Genomic DNA, 20,070 nt, shown 5'->3' on the forward strand with positions numbered 1-20,070 from the left:
ATTTTCCTAGATATCTAGGGCCCTAATAATAAATTTTATTACATAGATCTGTAGATATTTGTAATTTCGTTATCATTTTTCTCATGTCATATTGATTATAGTTGATTTTTAAATACAGAAATGAAGATGAAATTCAAGCATTTTCATTAACAGTGCAAATAATAATTTTTTAAAATTCAATCAACATACAGATGTCATATAATTGTTTGGCATATTGATAGTAAAAAATGTTAATTGTATGATTAAGATTAAGAAACGGTGATGCACAAACAATAATCCACCTACAGTAAATTTAAAGACAAAACAATTAAACTATCGAGTCAAGTAATGAATTATTTATTACAATTTCAAGCCAATAAGTACAATTATTCCATTAATACTTCTAAACTAAATCAAATTTAAAACCATTATACAAACAACTCGTCTCTTTAATAAAGTATACAAATTATGACTTAACCAAATTCATAATCCTATTGAAAGTTTTGTCAAATTTGCTTTTCATTTACAGGATCCCCACTTTAATCACGCAGTCAAAGCACATATGTATAGGGAGGTGGGAGAGCGAGCGGGGGGCCTCAACCCCCTATTATAATTTTGTGGCCATTCAAATATACCTATATTTCTATTTCCTATTAACTTTTTTTTCTTATTTAAACTATTATTTCTATTTCGCCATTAAAACAATTCAAGAGCTCATCTTTCGCTCACATGGTCTATCATATCAGTGATGTAACAGTCAAAGAAAGAAAGATATTAGCCTAAGAGTTTAATTGATGCAATTTGAGGGTTTGAGGTTTAATTAGGTGTGTTTTTTGCGGAGGGGTTTAATTGAAATTTTTGCTAAATTTCAAGGGTTTATATACTTCTTTAGCCTAAATATTTTTCTAATTAGACTATCATATTTCATACTCCTTTTACATAGATCATACACTACAAGTTTTGCGTAAGTTAAGAAGTTACAAATTGGTCACCGAACTATTCTACTCATAGATGAGTGAAAAACATGCCTTAGATTCAAATTGATCAAATGTCCAGTGTTGGAGATCGAAAAAAAGTTGTTTGAACTTTTGTTCGCAAATTCGTGATGCTCAAAGTTGTTTCACAAAAAAAAAAAAAACTGAACTACAGAAGAGAAGGGGAGAGAGAGTTTTTGATTGGTGCAGGTAGTGAAAATAGAAAAACACCGATTTTAACAGTCTAGTGAGTTAAAATTAAATTTTTTGAAGAGTTCAATGACCAAATTGTAAGATTTTGTAAGGATTTGAATCTAAATAACTAAAATGCATAAATCGCTTCCAACCTTGACTTGGGGCGCCATTGTTACTGCATTTATTTACGCTAACAAAATAATCTTTTTAGATTCATGCACCCGTTGAAAAACGATCAGGTTTTTTTTATTATACCGAAAAAGAAGGATTTTATCAAATCATTAAATTCTAAGCTCGACATTTTTCTTATACAAAATTTGTTAATGTTAGAGTCAATGCTTTTCTTAAGAGTAATTGGAATTTTAAACATATATTTAATCAATCTTTAAATATTTTAAAAATAATTCCACCGACATTTTAAATAAAAGGAAATAATAATCATGGGTTTATTACCATAGTTTCTAATGCTATAATCCAAATTTTTAACTATTACTTCTAAGGGATACCGCTACATATTTGGGTATACAAAAATTCCTAATGTTGCCCACCATTTTCTTTTCTCACACTATTTGGAATTTGTAGAGGTATTTTAAATATAATTTTAAGTATGTATTAAATGGGAAGGGATTCACTACACCATTGTAAAACTCATGTGGTTTTACCTCCTTTTATAGATTTTCTATTTAATTCATATTTTAACAATCTAATTATCATATATCATGCAGATCATGCATGTCAAGTTTGATATAAATTAAAAATTTCTACTTATTTTATGTAAAAAAAAACTTTTAACTATTAAATATTTATTAATACAGATAGTATTTTAGATCAATATAATAGTGTATCGGGCCAATTCAAAATTTTACATGTATGACAAGTAAAAATATCTTGATAAATTCAATGATTAGATTGTTAAAATATTATATCGAGGCCAACTAAGGGGTAGTTATTCATAGCACGAGATCGCTTGATCTAGAGAGTATACAAACAAGTTAGTACATGAAAGGACAAGGGGCAAATAATTGTGGAGACGGAGTTGAACTCCGAAGATGGTTGAATGTTGCATTTCTTTTATGTTTTGGGAATGTAACTTAAAATATGATGCTATTAAACTTCGAATTTGGTTTTTGGTTTTATTATTATTATTATTATTTGTATATGTTTTTGTTTGAGTGTGTTTGTTTTTTTTTATGTAGGTCACTCATTCGAGGATTGCATAATATATTCGAGCTTTATCCTAAACACATTGGGGGCAATATGTAATTTAAGCATGGGGAAGATACATAGAAATTGATATTCTTTTTTGCTTTGGCGTGCATATATGTTTATTTTTCAGTTTTAATAAAAATAAAAAATTTTTTTCTTTGTTTTATTTTTGAATTGTTGCATGCATATAATTCCCACGTACTATTTTGGTCACTAAATTTTTAATTTTTTTCAAATTAGTCACTAAGTTAATCAAAATCAAATTTATTGGTTAACGAATGTTAACAACCGCTTCAAATTTGACGGAAGCGCTAATGTGGGCTCTTTTCTTTTTGTCTAATAAGAAATTTAGCTCTTTAATGGTTACACTTCTATCAATTTGATTCTAAATATAAAAAAATTAACAATTTTAGCCCTCAATGCTTACAAAATTTATTATTTTAGTTCAAATTCTAAAAAAAATCAATAAATTTAGCCCTTAATATTTCTAAAAGTTATCATTTTAGCCCTCTAAAATGATTTATTCCCTTTTGTTTTTGATGTTTTAAGAATTATATAATTTGTTCCCTTTTTGTCTAATCAGATCAAGCCACACTAACTCTTTAACGTTACAGTCAAGCGTTGAGTTAGCCATGGAAACATCCAACTCATTTTGAGTTGTCATCGCCCGGATGGCCTCCATCAACGATGTCACCTCCAATATCTCCACTTGTTCTCACTTCTTCAAAGTTAAAGACAATACCTTCCTTTTTAGTATAATTTAATTTGAAAATTTTAATGAAATTTGTAATTATTTTACGATGGTTAAAATGTGCCTATAGTCTCTGCACTTTTTAAAAATTAAGAATTTAGTCCACGTACTTGTATTTTTAGGAATTTAGTCTCTCTACTTTTCAGATTTCAAAATTCAGATCTAACTATTAACACTATTTTTTGTGTTAAATTTGTTGTTATGGTATTTTGAAAAAAAAACTACTCACTTGATAGTCATGTAATTAAAAAATGATATTGTATTTAACCTGAATTGAACAAATTTTTTTTAATAATATTAACAGTTGGACCTGAATTTTGAAATCTGAAAATTAAAGAGTCTAAATTTCTTGAAATACAAATACACAGACTAAATTCCTAATTTTCAAAATATACTATAGGCATATTTTAACATTTTACGATTTCCTTCTTTGATCAATCCCACAAAAAAAAAAAGAAAAAGAAAAAAGAAAAGAAGATTTGAATTCAATAAATTAAAAAAAGACTTCCGACAGTCACGGTTGAATTTGATTTGGTTATTTGAGCATTTAAAGAAAACATGTATTTAATTAAAATTTTTAAAAAATTAGGATTAATTGACTCATTTTTATAAAAAAAATTAATTTTTGATAATTGCTTTGTAATTCATAGTTTATATTCACCTTTAAAGAAGAAAAATTGTAAATTAATATAGGTATTGATGTATATATATAATATTTGTGGGTTTGTTTAATTTTGAAGGAAACAGTTTTAGTTGGGGAAAAAAGGATTTGCTTCCTTGAAAGTTTCTCCTATTTGGATCCCAAGTCTATGGATAATGTTTTGATTTAGATGAACCAATTATGCAAAAAATGTTGCCATTCAGCAAGGTCCTCTTTTTTTTTTTGTTTCATTTTACACACCTATTTGAACTTTGCATGAGGGCCGGATACGAGTATATGATTGTCATAAGTTTCCTCATTTTCGAAATATGCATTACATGGTTAAAACGATAAATTTAGGTTCAAATTGATAGAATATGTAAATATTAGAAGGCTAACATTATTATTAGGCCACTAAAAAAAATTCACCTCGGCACTTTGATCAAATTTTAATAACCAAAAGAATTTGATTTCGAATAGTTTCATAATTAAATAAACAATGACCAAAATAGAAGACGAAGAATAATTTAGTGACCATTTCAGGGCCTTTAAAACCAATGGAGTGTAGGTGCCACGTTACTTGTTTCTTTTCATTTTCATATGACTATTCCTACATCATACACCACGTCAACTTAATTTTATTTTAAATATTTAAATTTGAATAAACTTAGGTGGCAAAGGGAAGTATATATTTATGAAAATTTGATATAAATAATAAATTTGTCTGCCTAGGAAACAAAATTAAGGAATAATGTATCCAAATTTCTAATCTTCAATCCCACGACTTAAAAATCTTTTATTAGAAAAATCAAAACTTCTAGATTTCGTAATTGGAATCTGGAAAATGTCTTTTACAACTCACTCCTTTTTCATCTTATCAAATCTAGACTCTAATAAAGAAGGAAAGAATGAGTTTTGATTATAATAAAGAAAGAAACCAAAGGTCCTTTTTTTATAAGTTGATGCTCAATAACAAAAGTAAAATAAACAATGAGTTTTCTCTTCTCTTCTTGTTAACTTCTCATCTAAATTTTGGGTCACTTTTGATAAATCTACACAATGAGATGATAGTTTAACATCCTTAAATGTTAGGCTGATTTCACGACTGAAAATGGAGATAGGAGAGGGAGAGTTTGAAATTTTGGTTGTAGATGTAAGAAAATCAAGGCTTAATTTGGCAAAGATTTGGAATGTTAAGGTGGAATTTTGGTGTTGATTGACCTTTGGAGAGTGGTAATCAATTTCTCTGACACTTGATGGTGGTGGAGGAGGGTCTTTTTTGGCAATAGTTTTTAGTATACTAAAATTTATCTGGTTAGAATTATTTATATTTATTAAAAGTTTTGAAAACTTATAGAAATGTGGGATTATACAAATTTTTTTATTTTAAAACTTATGAAAATGTATATTAAAAAGCGTGGGGTAAAATATTGGAGCTTTAAAAATATTCTGGTTTTAGAAGGAAAAAAGTTAAAACCGAGGGGAAGAAACGTGTAAGTTGCTAACCAATGACTGCAAATGAAAAAGTCATTCAAGTGGAAGAAACGTGTAAGTTGCTAACCAATGGCTAAAAATGAAGGAGAAAAGTCATTTCACCTTTCAAACCCATGGGTTTGAGTCTTGGTCTCTACCACATTACTTTCATTTCTTTTTCATATTACCCTTCTTAGATGATACACCACGTTAACTTTGCTTAATTTTATTTTTAATTTGACTAAATTTTAAAAACTTATAAAATATATAAGATTATAAAATATTTGGGTGAAAAATAAATTTATGTAGCAAATATATTTATAAAAAATAATATAAATAACAAATGAGACTTTGATCGAGTCAAAAAAATAATTATGGAATTTAAGTGTACATTAGTGTTAAACCCTACTGGTGGTGCAGTTAAAATAGATTTGGATAAAGCTACTTCAAAAGGTGTCTTAAATGTCTTGCAAGATTGGAAAGGTAAATGGATTTCTGGTTATAATAGATGTTTGGGTAAGTGTTTAGTTTTTTATGCTGAACTATGGAGAATTTTGGATGGTTTTAAATATTATGTTGAGTAGGAACTTTGAGAATGTTTTGATTCAGACTCATAGTATAGAAGCAAAAAAGGCTATTAATGATTGTTTCATGTCATTCTCGAATTGTGCATTGATCAGGCGAATACGAAAAATGTTGAAGGAGGTTGGAAATTGATTTTTACAATATGTTCCCAAAGAAAATAATAAGGATGTTGATTGTATAGCTAAAATGGCCTTTGATAGAGAAGAAGGTTTGGAAATCCTTAGGGATCCACCTAGGGGATTCCTAGTGTCTTGATGTATTCACCAAAAAAAATCACACAAAATTTCAATAAATGTATTAAAATAAGGCCACGTTTGGTTCGTTGTAATGGAATAGAGGCGTAATAGGTAATTCTTTTGTTTGGTTGAATGGATTGGAATAGAGGCGTAATGGTATTCTTGTGTTTGATTGAATGGAATAGAGGTGTAATAGCATAAGGAAAAAAGCTAAAATGACTAGAATACCCTTAGCAAAATTTTTTTAGGTAGATGATTATTGTTATTGTTATTAAATTTTAATAAGATTATTAATATAAATAATAAATAATTTAATCATATTTTAACATAATTGTTATTAAATATAATTTAATAAATATCATAATATATAATACTATAAAATATAATTTAAAATAATTCTTATTAAATATAATTTAATAAAATTCTTATTCTTATATGAATTTACTAAAATCATAATATATAATACTATAAAATATAATTTAAATAATTATTATTAAATATAATTTATAATCCACTTTATTATTTTTAAACTGCAATACATATTTAATGTGCTAAAATATCATTTGTGGAACAAATAATTTAATTATTCTACAATAAAAAAATATTAGCAGTAATAAATAACTTTAGAATTATATTTTGCATAAACATAATTTTCATATATTAACAAAAGGTTAAATGAAATTCATGAAATTCTATGTCACAATCCATATGTTATACAGTTTTGCCACACCAAAAAGTTAGAACATTGTAATGACATACCATCCCAAATATTACAAACAGAAAAAGTTACGAAAATGTCATCAACAAAACCATAATTTTTAATGGTCAGCAAGAAATCTTCTGACCCATTCCAATTGTACATTAGAAGGTAAACTAAAGAAAACGAGCATTTGAGTTGGATGATCTGGAATTTTACTTAATGCTCGAAACTGCTCATCCACAGTTAAACCTTCTATTTCACATAAGGTTGGATATAAATTTGTAGCTTTTTTCTTGGATGGTCTGGAATTCTTCTGACCTTTGTTGAACTACCACATCGGAGGCAATACTCCTACTGATTTGTTCGCCAATGGCCCGCATGTTTTCAACCAATAAAGTGACAGCATCATTAACTGAAGAAGAAAAATGACCACTTGCGTCAGAATTCTTTTTTTTCCTCTTTGAAGAGGAGGAACCCCCTTGGTTTCTATCTGGTTGCGGCTCCGTAGCAGAAACATCCATGTCATCCAAACAAACATTAGCATCGCAGTCATAGTATTCATTTCTTTCTTCATTAATATCTGCAGTAGGTACATCCTCAGCATTTATTTCTTCAAGAACGTCAGCGGCTGTTTGAGCGTCTTTCCCAGTTGCTCGATCTTTTGCGTATATGGCAGTAAGTTGGTCATAGTAAGGGAAACTACGATGTCTGAACTGACCGGCTTCTTTATGACTCTATAAAAATGAGGAAATCATATTAGTTATAAGGTTGGTAAAAATAAGATAATAAAGAGTTGAACTCATTCTTACCTTTAAATAAGAGTCCCAAACCGCATCTTCAGCAACAACGACCTGCCTATGGTCGTCCCAACCAAAACCGCTATTGTTTTGGCCATTAAGCATGTCATACACGATTGACCAATCCCTTTTTAGTAACCTAATCCTTGACTCGATATTAGGTCTAGCCTTCAACATTGTATTGGATAAAGCCTTTTCTAACATTTTTTCTAACTCGTTTAAGTAACCGGCTTTGAACCCCGTATCAGCGTTAAATGTTCCAACATTGTGCAAGTCCACCATGCAGGAAACCAATGCTGCATCTTCTTCTGGAACCCATTTCCTTTGGTTCCTCGAGATGATTGGGAAGGAACATTTGATTCTGAAACACCTGACATAATTATCTTAAGAAAAAAAAACAAATTAAAATTAAGTTTAATATCATGAATCAAAATGTGAACACTTTATAAAATTAAAATTGAGTTCAATATCATGAATCAAAAACTCAACACTGTATAAAATTATAGCACATGATGAATGAAAAGAAATCAAATTATAAAATTATAGCACATGAAGGAACTTAACCGTATTTTTTGACAATGTTACGAATTTAACATTAACAAATTACATATTTCTTTAAAGAATTTTTAGAAGCACTTTCAATCATAATAACAATGAATATTTGTTTTTCTTTAAACAATTTTTACAAGCACTTTCAATCATAATAACAATGAATATTTGTTTTTTAATCAAGTTGTTTACTTGATTATATCTAATGATCCAATTTTAATATATTATCCATATGTTTTTTAATCAAGTTGTTTACTTGATTATATCTAATGATCCAATTTTTATTTTATTTACTCATGATTGGATTAGGTTTAATTTATAATGGTTCAAAAGTCGATATATATGTAATATTATTAAAATAATATTTTTAATTTTAATTATTTAAAAATATTTTTAATTAATGCGTTGTATATGAATATACACATTTAATTAATGCGTTGTATATGAATATACACTAGTGCAAGAAATCCTATAATTTCGTACAGGTCTCGTAATTGCTCGATTAAAATTTTCGAACTACCTAAACTTAAGAAATTCGATCCCAAATTCAAAATTTTCAATACCAATAAAAATTAACTTATTACATCACCACTTGCAAAATATAACTATAAAAACATTACTGTGGAGTAAACCATAAAAAAACTGTCCAATTTACTGGAATTACAACTATAAAATACCTCTTGAATTGCAACTATAGAATACCTCTTGAAATGCAACTAGAGCTTCAGCTTGCCAACGATTTATGTCTGGAGCAAATCCGTAGCTAACAGTCCAATACCTACAAAAGTTCACATAGAACATCAATTTACTGGAACAACAGTGCTCAGATACACCAGGCGCAAGAAATTTAACAAGGGTGCTAATATACAAAAGAATTTACACTTCTAAGCATTCAGAAATCAAATTAAAACCTCACTTGTAAGTCACTTCCAAATTCTATAAAGCTTAAAAAAGAGATAGTATCCAATTAAAGCCTCAATTGTAAGTCAAAGAACATACTTACAATTATTGTAATACAATTTAATCAATCACAATTGATGAAGGTACTCAAACAACTAACTAAACCAATTTCGCCAGTTATTCACAATTACATGTAAACAAATTGCCAATCTCCTAGTTTTCCATGCTCATGGTCGTGCAGTAAGATGATAATTATCATGATTTATCATTTACATATATCCATAAAAAAAATCAAGCTAAAGTAACAGTAAAGGAATCACAGTCAATCACAGTCAATCAGCCAATCAACCTAGTGATAGACAGCCGCATTTTAAGCAGGCTATTGAGTGAAAAATTGGTTCCAACAAAAGAGAAGAACCCCATTAAAAGATGGGGAAGGGGTCTTGCCTATTTTTTAGAGGACAATTGGAAGAGAATATGGGTGTTGGCTCTTTGGTTCTCAATCTGTGCAGGCTTGTTCAATTGGAAATTCAAATCCTTTAGCACTATACCAATTCAAACGTACTTACATAAAATGTACATTTTTCAATTATAACATTCAATTTAACTAACATTATGATCGAATAACTATCAATCGAATAACTTATTAACCTTATTTATGTGGTTAAAAGTTCAAAATTTAACATCGAGCTAAAAGCATAGGAAGTAAGTGCTGGGAGGAAAAGAACGAGCAAAAGAAAAGAAAGAACAAATAACAGGGGCAGAAGCATGCAATTCATTCAACAATATGAGGTCTATATCTATAGGTTCTGTAAAATACAAACAACAGGTTGCCATTCAAATGCCACAAGGATTTGGTTAAAAAAAACTCAGACCTGAATCGTAGATGCATTAAGCATCTTGTGAACCTTGAAAATATTGACAGGAACAAATATAGCAATAAAGAAACTTGTATGTCACTAGAATAACTCATCTTCTTAAAATCACAACCAAGACAAAACAATGACGGTAGAGTCCAACCAGTAAATTTGAGGCAACCGATAACTTCCAATTAAACAACCGTTAAAATTCTAAGCTAAAAAATTTGGCAACCTGAAACAACCAGAAATTTGTTTAAATCTTTTATTTAAAACCTTTAAGCCTATCTAGAATGTGGTTTTTTGTAGCTAATATCAATGACAAAAACCTACAGCTAGAAAATTAACAGTAAATTTCACCGCTGCAGAGCTATTGGGTTAAAATAATGGATAAATAACATTGGTCCATAATTCATACACTAAAAAGGTGAAATCCCCTGCTCTGACTAAAAAATGCTTAGATCAGTGTTTCCAGACCGAATTGTGCATTTTCAAGTTCCTATTTACTTTGATATGCATTTTCTATTCAAAGCTAATGTCGAATCATTTCCAGAACTCAGATCAAAGGAAAAATAAAGGCCAAGAGATGTATTTCCAATATTAGAAACAAAGTTAAATGCTTTTCATCATGAAAATCACGATTGAAAATGACCCAAAAGAAGTTCAGAAAAGATATTTCCTTGGGTATATATATATAACATTATCAACTAAGAAAACATAGCCTGCAGAAAGAATCACAAAAGGTTAGTTTGAATACATAAAACTTTTAAAACGTGTATAAAATTTATTTAGTTTTACACTGTTTTTTCCCATATACGCAGCGGAGAAACTAAGCTAACTTTACTTTTTTAGTCACAATCTCTCTTTTCTGACCCACGACGGAGCTTTCAAGTTTTTTGCCCCCTACCAATCAGAAGCGTCAAGTTTTATTCTTGAAAACGACATAGTTTTCTCTCATTATAGATCTTAATCATAAACGAATATAAAACCCAAACCACATGAATTTCGATCGAAATTTAGCACCTCCCACTTTTCTTTGTATACTTTTTATTCATTTGAGAAAGAAAATGATAATCACAGGAACTTAGCCACCACTTGGAAAAAGGTTCAAGCATCTAAAGATGGACAAAGAATTCAAATATATACAAGGAAGAACAAACCCGAAAGTGGAACTCAAAGAGAGCAAACTGAAAACCCACAGCAGATTAGAGATCAAAGAAGATAAAATCACTGTATGATGAAAAAATCAAAACAGAGAAAAAGCAGATCGAAATGGAAGTATTCAAACCATTTCTCGATGCAAAGAAAAATGCAGTAATTTTATTTCAAGCTAGTAATAGAAATATATATATGAAAGAACAAGAAGTAATAATAAAACAAAACAACAAACGTAAAAGAAAAAAAATAAAAATGCCAACCAAAGAAAAGCCGTAATGCAGTCCCCAAAACACAAAATGAAATTGAAGGTAAAAGCTTGAAGATTAGATTGTAAAATAGGAGGGAGATCCTCGAGTGTCAAATAAAAAAAGAGGAGGATTATACAAAATTAGCTACCATTGTTCGCATGCAGTGGCACATATTTGTCGACAGGATTTGGATTTCACATTCGAGCAAATATAATTAGCACAGAGAAATACCATTCAATTTCCATGAAAATCAATCAAGAAACCAATGCAGTCGGTAATTTCCATGAAAAGCAAACATTGTTTTTTTACAAGTTTCAGACAAAAAAGGAATTCAAAACATACCCAGAAAGGATGGAGATCAACGCAACCTTGTCAAAATTTGGAGATCAATAACCTTGACAGAGCCCTAGTTCTTGCTCGAAAACGATGAGGCCGGAAGAAATCAGGAGGGAGAGGGTGGATGTGGAAGTGGCTTTCAGGTTGGGAGGGTAAAACAGGGAAGAAGGAATCGGGACAACCTAAAACACATGGAAACTGACCTTTCCGTCCGGAATAGAAAGCATCAAATATGACGAATAGGGGCGTAATGTAATCAGCCCGTAATAGGGCATTACATCCAACCAAACGCCGAAATAGGTAGGGCCCACCGAATCAGGCTGTAATGGTATCCCCATTACAGCGAACCAAACAGGGTGTAAATCTGGAAAAAACCCAACCTTAACTTTTCTACAACATTTTTTGGCGTGCAAAGAAATGTCTTTTTTTTTGTTTATTTGCCATTTTGGAAAGACTCTTTGAGTTAAATAAAATTAAGGGTGGGTTTGAATGGGCAATGTGTTTACCTGCTGTTAGTGTAAAAAAGCGGTGGTGGTTATCAACAGTTACTACTTAAGTAGATTAACTACTCTAAGTTAATCAATTCATTCTTCTATTAGTTAGTTATCTTTTATTAGTTAGATATTCTCTTGATATTGTAATTAGTGTATAAATGCACTCTCATTGTACCTACAATGTTATGAATCAAATATTATTGCTTCTCTATTTCTTGTTTCTATTATGGATGTTACAGTCATGTAATATTAGTGTGCCTTGTACTAATGAGTTTACTTCCATTTGTAATGCGTGCACTCTTGAAAAGAGTCACAAATTGTCATTCTCTTCAACTACATCTGTATATTTTGCTCTACTTAACCTTGTTATTACTGATCTATGGGGCCCTACTTCTTATTTTTCAACTGGTTTTCAGTATTATATCTCATTTGTCGATGCTTACTCAAGACATTCTTGGATATATTTTCTAAAAAATAAAGCTAATGATTTGTCTACATTTCTCTCCTTCAAAAAAACATGTCGAGTTACAGTTAGAGACTAAAATTAAACAACTTCAAAATGATGGGGGTAGTGAATTTCGAAGCTTTGATCCAGTTCTTCAAAAATTTAGCATCAGGCATCGCTACTCGTGTCCTCATACTTCTGAACAAAATGGTATAGTGGAAGGTCATCATAGACAGATAGTAGAGGCTGAATTGGTGTTGTTTGCTCAAGCATCATTACCATTGTCATTCTGGATAGATGCTTTTACTTCAGTAGTTTATCTAAAAAATGTTTTACCTACCAAGTCCCTAAATGGCCTATCACTTGTAGAGAAATTATTTAATCAGAAACTATATTACAAGTTTCTCAAAGTTTTTGAGTGTTTATGTTACCTTCTCACACGATCTTACAAACATCATAAACTCCAGTTTAGATCTACACCTTGTACATTTCTTGGTTATGCAACAAATTACAAAGGCTATAAGTGTCTTGCCAAGAATGGTCGTGTTTACATCTCAAGGCACATGCAATTTGGGTATGTTCCCTAATGCCAAATACTCTTCTTAAGATACAACCAGTCTTTTGTTGTCAACAACTGATAAAGTACCAATTTCCTTCCTACCCGTCATTATGCTACCTTCTCTTATTGTGTCAATTGTCCCACCAGCATCAGTAATTCCTCTAAACATATGTGCTACTAGTCAACCCTCATTGCAACTTCGCATTGAGAACCCCTTGAGCTCAGCTTCTTCAAGCACTCCTTCTAACAACTTTTATCCTATGGTTATTAGAACAAGGCTGGCATATTTACACCGAAAGTATACACTGTGACTACCACCGTTAGTCTCATTGAACCCTTCAACATCCATGAAGCCATGAGTATTTCATCTAGGAAAAATGCAGTGTATGATGAATTGCATACATGCCTTAGCTCGTAATGGCATATGGGACTTAGTGTCTCCCCCTTCTGATAGGTCACTCGTTGGGTGTAAATAGATTTTCAAGAGCAAAAAGAATCCAGACGGTAGTGCGGCTTGAAACAAGGTACGTATTGTAGCTCAAGGTTTCTCACAGGGTACAAGTATGGACTATCATGAAACTTTTAGTCCAGTGGTAAAAGAAAACACTATCCGAACAATTCTAGCTTTGGCTGTATACAACAAATGGTGGCTTCGGCAGGTGGATGTCAATAATGCCTTTTTAAACGTAGATTTCATTGAAGAAATTCATACTCCTAGGTTCTAACCTATTGATGAAAAGGGTAATTTATTGACTTGCAAACTTAAAAAGGCACTCTATGACCTTAAACAATCTCCTAGAGCTTAGTTCCAAAAGCTCCATGACTTAATTCAACAGTTACTTTTCCATTCATCCAAAGCAGATTCATTTTTATTTGTTAAATAGACCCCTTCTGGTAACAATGTGTTTCTACTTGTGTAAGTGGATGATATTATTCTCATAAGAGATTCCAACACGGACACCGAAGTAGTCATTCAATCTCTACATAATCAGTTTTCACTAAAGGACCTGGGAGATCTTAGTTAATTTCTCGGTCTAGAAGTAACACAACACGATGATAATGTGCATATTTCTCAACACAAGTATGTATGAGATCTGTTAGACAAGGCAGCAATGGGACAAGTGAAGTCAATGGCCTCGCCTATGGTAAGTTCACCTACTTTATCTTCTCTAGTTGGTTCACCTTTTCAAGATGGCACTCAATATAGACATATAATTGGAGGGCTTCAATACTTGTGCTTGATGAGACCAAACATATCTTTTGTTGTTAATAAAGTGAGTCAATACTTGCACTTGTTATATGATATGCACTAGACAGAAGTAAAATGAATTCTGAGATATACACGAGGGATACTGGATCATGGATTGATATTTCAACCATCAATGGTCACTTTGACAAGGTTTTCTAACACTGACTGGGTAAGTTCTCTTGAAGATCGGAAGTCAACGTCTGGTTTTTGTGTCTATCTTATAAACAACTTGGTTGGCTAGTCATAAAAAAAAACAAGGGGTTGTTTCTCGATCAACAATAGAGGCTGAGTACAGGAGTTTGGCAAATGCCACTACAGAGGTTACATGGTTTCAATTGTTTCTAAATGAAATAAGGATACCATTAAAGTGTGTTCCAGTTATTTATTGTGATAACTCGAGCACTGTCTCACTTATTGCAAATCCAGTAATGCATGCCCGGGTCAAGCATGTGGAGCTTGATTTATATTTTGTTTGAGATAAGGTATTAAGTGAGAAGCTTCAGGTAAATCATGTTCGTGAAAATGATCAGGTGGTTGATGTGTTAACAAAGCCACTATCCATTGGTGCTTTTTCTCGGTTTTGCCACAAACTAAATGTCGCTTCTTTTGAAGATTTTCAGCAAGGAAACGCAATGAGAATATTAACAGTTACTACTTAAATAGATTATAACTACTCTCAAGTAATCAGTTCATTCTTCTGTTAGTTAGTTATCTTCGATTTGTTAGTTATTCTCTTGATATTGTAATTAGTGTATAAAAGCACTCTCATTGTACCTACAACGTTATGAATCAAAGATTATGTCTTCTCTATTTCTTGTTTCTATTAGTGGTGAGATTAGATACTGTAATGTGAGACAAAAAGTAAGCTAAACGCATCATACCGAACTCAATTGCCCATCCAAACCTACCCTAAAATAACCCCAGTGGTAATATGTGTGTACTCAAAAGAAGAAAAAAAGAAATATTTCAAATAAGTATCGTTTACTTATGGTTTATTAATATTAAGATTGTTGTAGCTACAACTATATTTTTATTTTAGAAAAGAACACCTTATTACGTGCCAAACATTTTTTATTGGCAATGTATGAGAAAATTACATCAAGAGGGTTGAAGTTGTGAAGATTTTAACTTAAAAAAAGAGAGAGAGTGATTTGCTCAATCGACGGGATTGAATTGATTAGAAACACTCGACTTTTGTGAAGGAATGGCATCATACCATAAAATAACAATTTAATTAAGCCAAGTAAGTGAGAATATCTCATTTTCCATCCTCTTTTCGGGCCTCTTAACAAATTTTCGTCTTTTTAATTTAAGGTTTTTTCTTCGTTGGTTCGGTACAATAAAAACAAATTTTTATAAGACTAAAAAATTTATCAAAACGTGAGTGTATGTGGAGATCATATTTGTTTTTTTATATAATGTCTAAAATTATTTATATTACTCGAACCCACGTTTGGATCCTCTTACACTAGTAACAAGATCGATGCTAACTTAGCTAATACCCAATCGGCTCACGTATTTAAAGTATAGATGTGTTTAATAATAACATATAATATATAATGAAATATATGGTTTAAAACTAAATAATCATAATAACACATTAAATATGTACGATGTTAAAATGAAAAAAAATTAAAATGTGAGTAAAATGAAATTTAAACACATAACTACATCATATTAAGAATACTAAATGCATTACAATTGTTTATTATGATGTTATCATCAATTCAAGTTGACTTGTGACACTGGTTCAGTTAACAACGCTATCAATACATATAACTGTCGGAGATAATAAAATATGCATAATACAATTAAAATATACATATTATATTAATATAAAATTTTGGTTTTGCGTAGAATTTAAGTTTTATTGTTGCAAATATCATGGGTTCAAATCTAACTTCATGTTTTTTTTTAATTTAAAAAAAAAATAAAAAGACTAAAATATTCTCAAATAATATAACTTATTTTAATTACAAAATATAGAAAGATATTTTTGTAATTTCACCAATAATATTGATGTTCAATTGACTCAATTAAAACTTAAATAATATTTCTATTTCATACCATCATTTATGTTGTGAAGAAGCCGAGAATGTACATCCTATTCGCAATGTGATGTAAGAAAATTATAATAATAGCCCCCAACTAGTTTTAGTTATATTTTTGTCATTTATTTATTAATTTTTTTTAAAATTTAATCATTCAACTTTTCAAACATTTTTATTAGTTGCCATTAGTCGAGGGATGGAAAATTGATATGGGCCTTTTTATTGGCTTAGTAATAAATTTAGTTTTTTAATATTTACATATTTTATCAATTTGACTATAAATCTAAAGGAATCAACAAATTTAGCCCTCAATTATTAGAATATTTTGTTACTTTATTTTGAATTCTAAAAATTAAATAAATTTAGCCCTCATCATTTATAATTTTTTTTTCAATTTAGTTCTACTTCTAAAAGTTTCAAAAAAAATATTTAAAAAAATATTTTTTAATATTCGTTAACATACCTCCACAACCCACCGAATAAGAAAAGTATTTAACACCATTCGAATTGTGCTCATTTCAAACTAGTGTCATCTTTGTGAATATGGTTAAAAAAAAACCAAATTAGCTTAAATCCAATTATCTAAGTGTATTTTAAATTAATATCATATTATTTAACTAAATTCCTCTCAAAATATTAACAAAATTTGAAACTAATACATAACAATTATTTTGAAATTTTATCTTTTTTTAAATATAAAAAAACTTAATTTTCGAGTAAAGAAAACAATACAATTTAAAATAAATTGATACAGTTTTGGTTTTCTGGATTCATAATACAATTATTAGTTTGATTCATGAAAAGTAAGCGTATGGTTTGAACATTCAACTGCATGCCAAACTAATAATTGTCCATAAATACCGCCCTCAAAACACCTATTTTCACCACTCATACTTACAATTTCTCAGCATATATTTTCATTGCAATATTCTTAGCAGAATCAAACCTGACATGGAGTTTTCTAAGGTTTCTACCCTAGCTCTTACTTGTCTCGTGGGGTTAGTCTTGGTCCTTCCCTCCCATGCCCAAGACTCACAACAAGACTACCTCAACGCTCACAACACAGCTCGAGCGGCTGTCGGCGTTGGTCCCATGACTTGGGACAACACCGTAGCTGCCTATGCAGAGAACTATGCTAAGCAGCGCAAGGCTGATTGCAAGCTTGTGCACTCCGGTGGACCTTATGGTGAGAACATTGCTTGGGGCAGTGCTGACCTATCGGGAACCCATGCTGTAAATATGTGGGTTAATGAGAAGGCCAACTACAATTACAACTCTAACAGGTGCGCAGCAGGTAAGGTTTGCGGGCATTATACTCAAGTGGTTTGGCGCAACTCTGTCCATCTTGGTTGTGCTAAGGTGAAGTGCAACAATGGCGGTACTTTCATTGTTTGCAACTATTCTCCTCGAGGCAATATCGTCGGTCAAAAACCTTACTAAAAACCTTCCTTAATTTGCTTAAAGCCCTTCCAAATAAAAACTTATTTATCTGCAACAAAAATGTTATATATATGTACTGATTTGCCTACTGAATGGCAAATAATAAATAAGGAATGAATATCTTATCATTTGCTATTATAATTTCGTTATAATGATGTCTCCCATACATCCTATAATCATATATAATTGATTCTACAAGACCAACTTGCGGGAAAAAAGTAACCATGCATTGCAATCAACCAAAACAACAAGCTACACAAGGCTTTATTTTAATATATACTAATAATAAAATCATTCACTAAGTTAATGTCATGAATTAACCGATCACTAACTCGGTTAGAAAAATTACAAAAATATCTTTTTGTATTTAAAATAAGTTATATTTGAAGGTACTTTAGTACTTTTTATTTAAAAATAATAATAAATATGCAAATGATGAGATTTTAACCTATGTCAATTACATTAGAAAAACCTTAAACCTACCTCTTAACCAAAGTTTTATTTTAAATTAATCTATTTTTTCAATTTAATACGGTAGATATTGTATGTATTATTATTAATTAATTTCAAACCTTATGTTTTAATTATTTATTGTATCTTACATTCAAACGCACACCTGTATTCTAAATACTTGGTTTCCACACACCGACATAAGTATGTATGTGATATACTAGTTGATATTTAAAATTTTTATGGAATTGATGTTACTCTTCAATCGAGTCTCATCTCAATAAAAAGATTTACCTAAAATTTCTTATTTTTACATAATGCAATAAATATTTGGAAAAAAATTTCAAATGACAATACAACATAAATTAAGTTTACCAACACTATTTTCATGAGGGTTTATGAAAAAGGCAGTATTTCCCTTCTATATTTTATTTATTTTTTAAGACACAAAATAAGTTGTCTCAATTTGGTTTAATAAAAGTTTCAGCCCAACCCAAATTAATCAAATGCCTCAACATTCTCTCTTTGATTTTAGTCCAATAGAAATTTCTTTAAAAATAAAAAAAAGCGTAAAATTGTCTCTTTGACTGAGAGGTTGATTTTTTTTTCTTTGTTGACTCACAACCAATTACAAAGTAATAAGAAAGAAAAATAAGAATATATAAATTTTACCTAAAAAATTTTTATCAAGAAAAAAATATGAATAGAAAAGAAAAACTTCACTAATATTAAAAAAATAAATACAATAAAGTTTCGACTACACGTTATAAGAGTTAAACAACCCTTTTATAATCAACGCCTAATAAATTCAACTTATGCGGCAAGGTCCATAATATGGGGGCTCGAACCTTCGCCCCCACAGATCTCTAATTTTGCACTTCCGTTTTATTTTTTTAACAAATGAGTTGCACTTGAACTTTTCAAGCCAAATTAAATAAGATTCAGATTAAACAACTCTAACAAATGAAAATTAATTTTCTGTAGACAATCAGGTACTTTATTGTCATTCTCAAATTTAAAATTAATCAAATCCTTAACTTTTTAGTATTTGCTTTCAGTTTATTTTCCTTAGTCATGGAGTTCTCCACTTTTTCTACTTTTGAAAGCGTTTGTGATGTGTTGCTGCCATTGATTTAGCTCTTCCAGTGAGTTTTTTTTTTATCAATTTTGTGCTAATTTAGCTTTACGATTTTCTCTTTTAATGCTAATGGATGATACTGCTGCTGCAATTGTAATATGGATGATGGATACCCTCAATCACTTTGTTTTTGCCACTCCCATTTATCTTCGTACTATATTGTAGGGCCTGACTCACCAGACAAGACGACACCTACATTTCCTAGTTCATTTTTTTTCTTCTTTTAAATTCATTGTTGAAAGTGATGGTACCCTGAATCAGTTTCGAAAAGGAAATAAGAAAGGCATGGCTAAGTTAAAATCCGTTTTCACTCAAGTTTCTACCCTATTATGTTATTGTTAACGTTAATTATTTCCTCACTAATTTTTCATTCTTTTGAATTTAACCTTGTTCCGAGTTAGTGATGTTGAAAATTTCATTTGTTAAAGTACGTTGGCTTTTCATGGCAGTATTTGATCCATATAGAGATAAGTTTCCTTTTTGTTTGGAGAAGCAAGTGAATATGTGATGAACCACCAATCTCACAACCATACATAGGTTCGACTTGGACACAGTTGTGGTGGTAATTCTCAGATACTAATCTTATTCCGCTAGACAACTTTAACAGGCTAGATCAGTTATGTTTCACAATGCCATCACCATCAGAGCTGCTTCACCATC

At 30.4% G+C, this 20,070-nt stretch overlaps 2 protein-coding genes across 4 annotated transcripts; one reads left to right on the forward strand and one right to left on the reverse strand.

Moving 5' to 3' along the window:
- Nucleotides 1–6,673: 6,673 nt before the first annotated feature.
- Nucleotides 6,674–12,027, reverse strand: LOC107940662 (uncharacterized protein At2g29880). 3 transcript variants are annotated; one of them, XM_041108327.1, is made up of 4 exons: nt 11,591–12,027; nt 8,788–8,863; nt 7,549–7,919; nt 6,674–7,473 (listed from the first exon to the last, which is right to left on the reverse strand). In XM_041108327.1, exons 3-4 carry the CDS (start codon nt 7,816–7,818, stop codon nt 6,997–6,999), a joined length of 747 nt encoding a protein of 248 aa, XP_040964261.1. In that variant the 5' UTR covers nt 7,819–7,919; nt 8,788–8,863; nt 11,591–12,027; the 3' UTR covers nt 6,674–6,996. The 3 variants fall into 3 exon arrangements, with proteins under 3 accessions (XP_040964261.1, XP_040964262.1, XP_040964260.1); XM_041108328.1 differs by having other exon boundaries at nt 8,763–8,863; XM_041108326.1 differs by having other exon boundaries at nt 7,549–8,863.
- Nucleotides 12,028–17,271: 5,244 nt separating this feature from the next.
- Nucleotides 17,272–17,960, forward strand: LOC107947413 (pathogenesis-related protein 1). The gene has a single exon (XM_016882081.2). It carries the CDS (start codon nt 17,334–17,336, stop codon nt 17,820–17,822), a length of 489 nt encoding a protein of 162 aa, XP_016737570.1. The 5' UTR covers nt 17,272–17,333; the 3' UTR covers nt 17,823–17,960.
- The last annotated feature ends 2,110 nt before the right edge of the window (nt 17,961–20,070 follow it).

This window comes from Gossypium hirsutum, chromosome D12 (assembly GCF_007990345.1).
Source record: "Gossypium hirsutum isolate 1008001.06 chromosome D12, Gossypium_hirsutum_v2.1, whole genome shotgun sequence".
Lineage (NCBI taxonomy): Eukaryota > Viridiplantae > Streptophyta > Magnoliopsida > Malvales > Malvaceae > Gossypium > Gossypium hirsutum.

Bases quoted from the DNA above. Each gene is read 5' to 3' on its own strand.
- LOC107940662 (XM_041108327.1), bottom strand. From the start codon at position 7,818: ATGGTGGACTTGCACAATGTTGGAACATTTAACGCTGATACGGGGTTC. The intron at 7,474-7,548 runs GTAAGAATGAGT...TCATTTTTATAG, and splicing joins TTTGGGACTCTTATTTAAAG to AGTCATAAAGAAGCCGGTCA.
- LOC107947413 (XM_016882081.2), top strand. From the start codon at position 17,334: ATGGAGTTTTCTAAGGTTTCTACCCTAGCTCTTACTTGTCTCGTGGGG.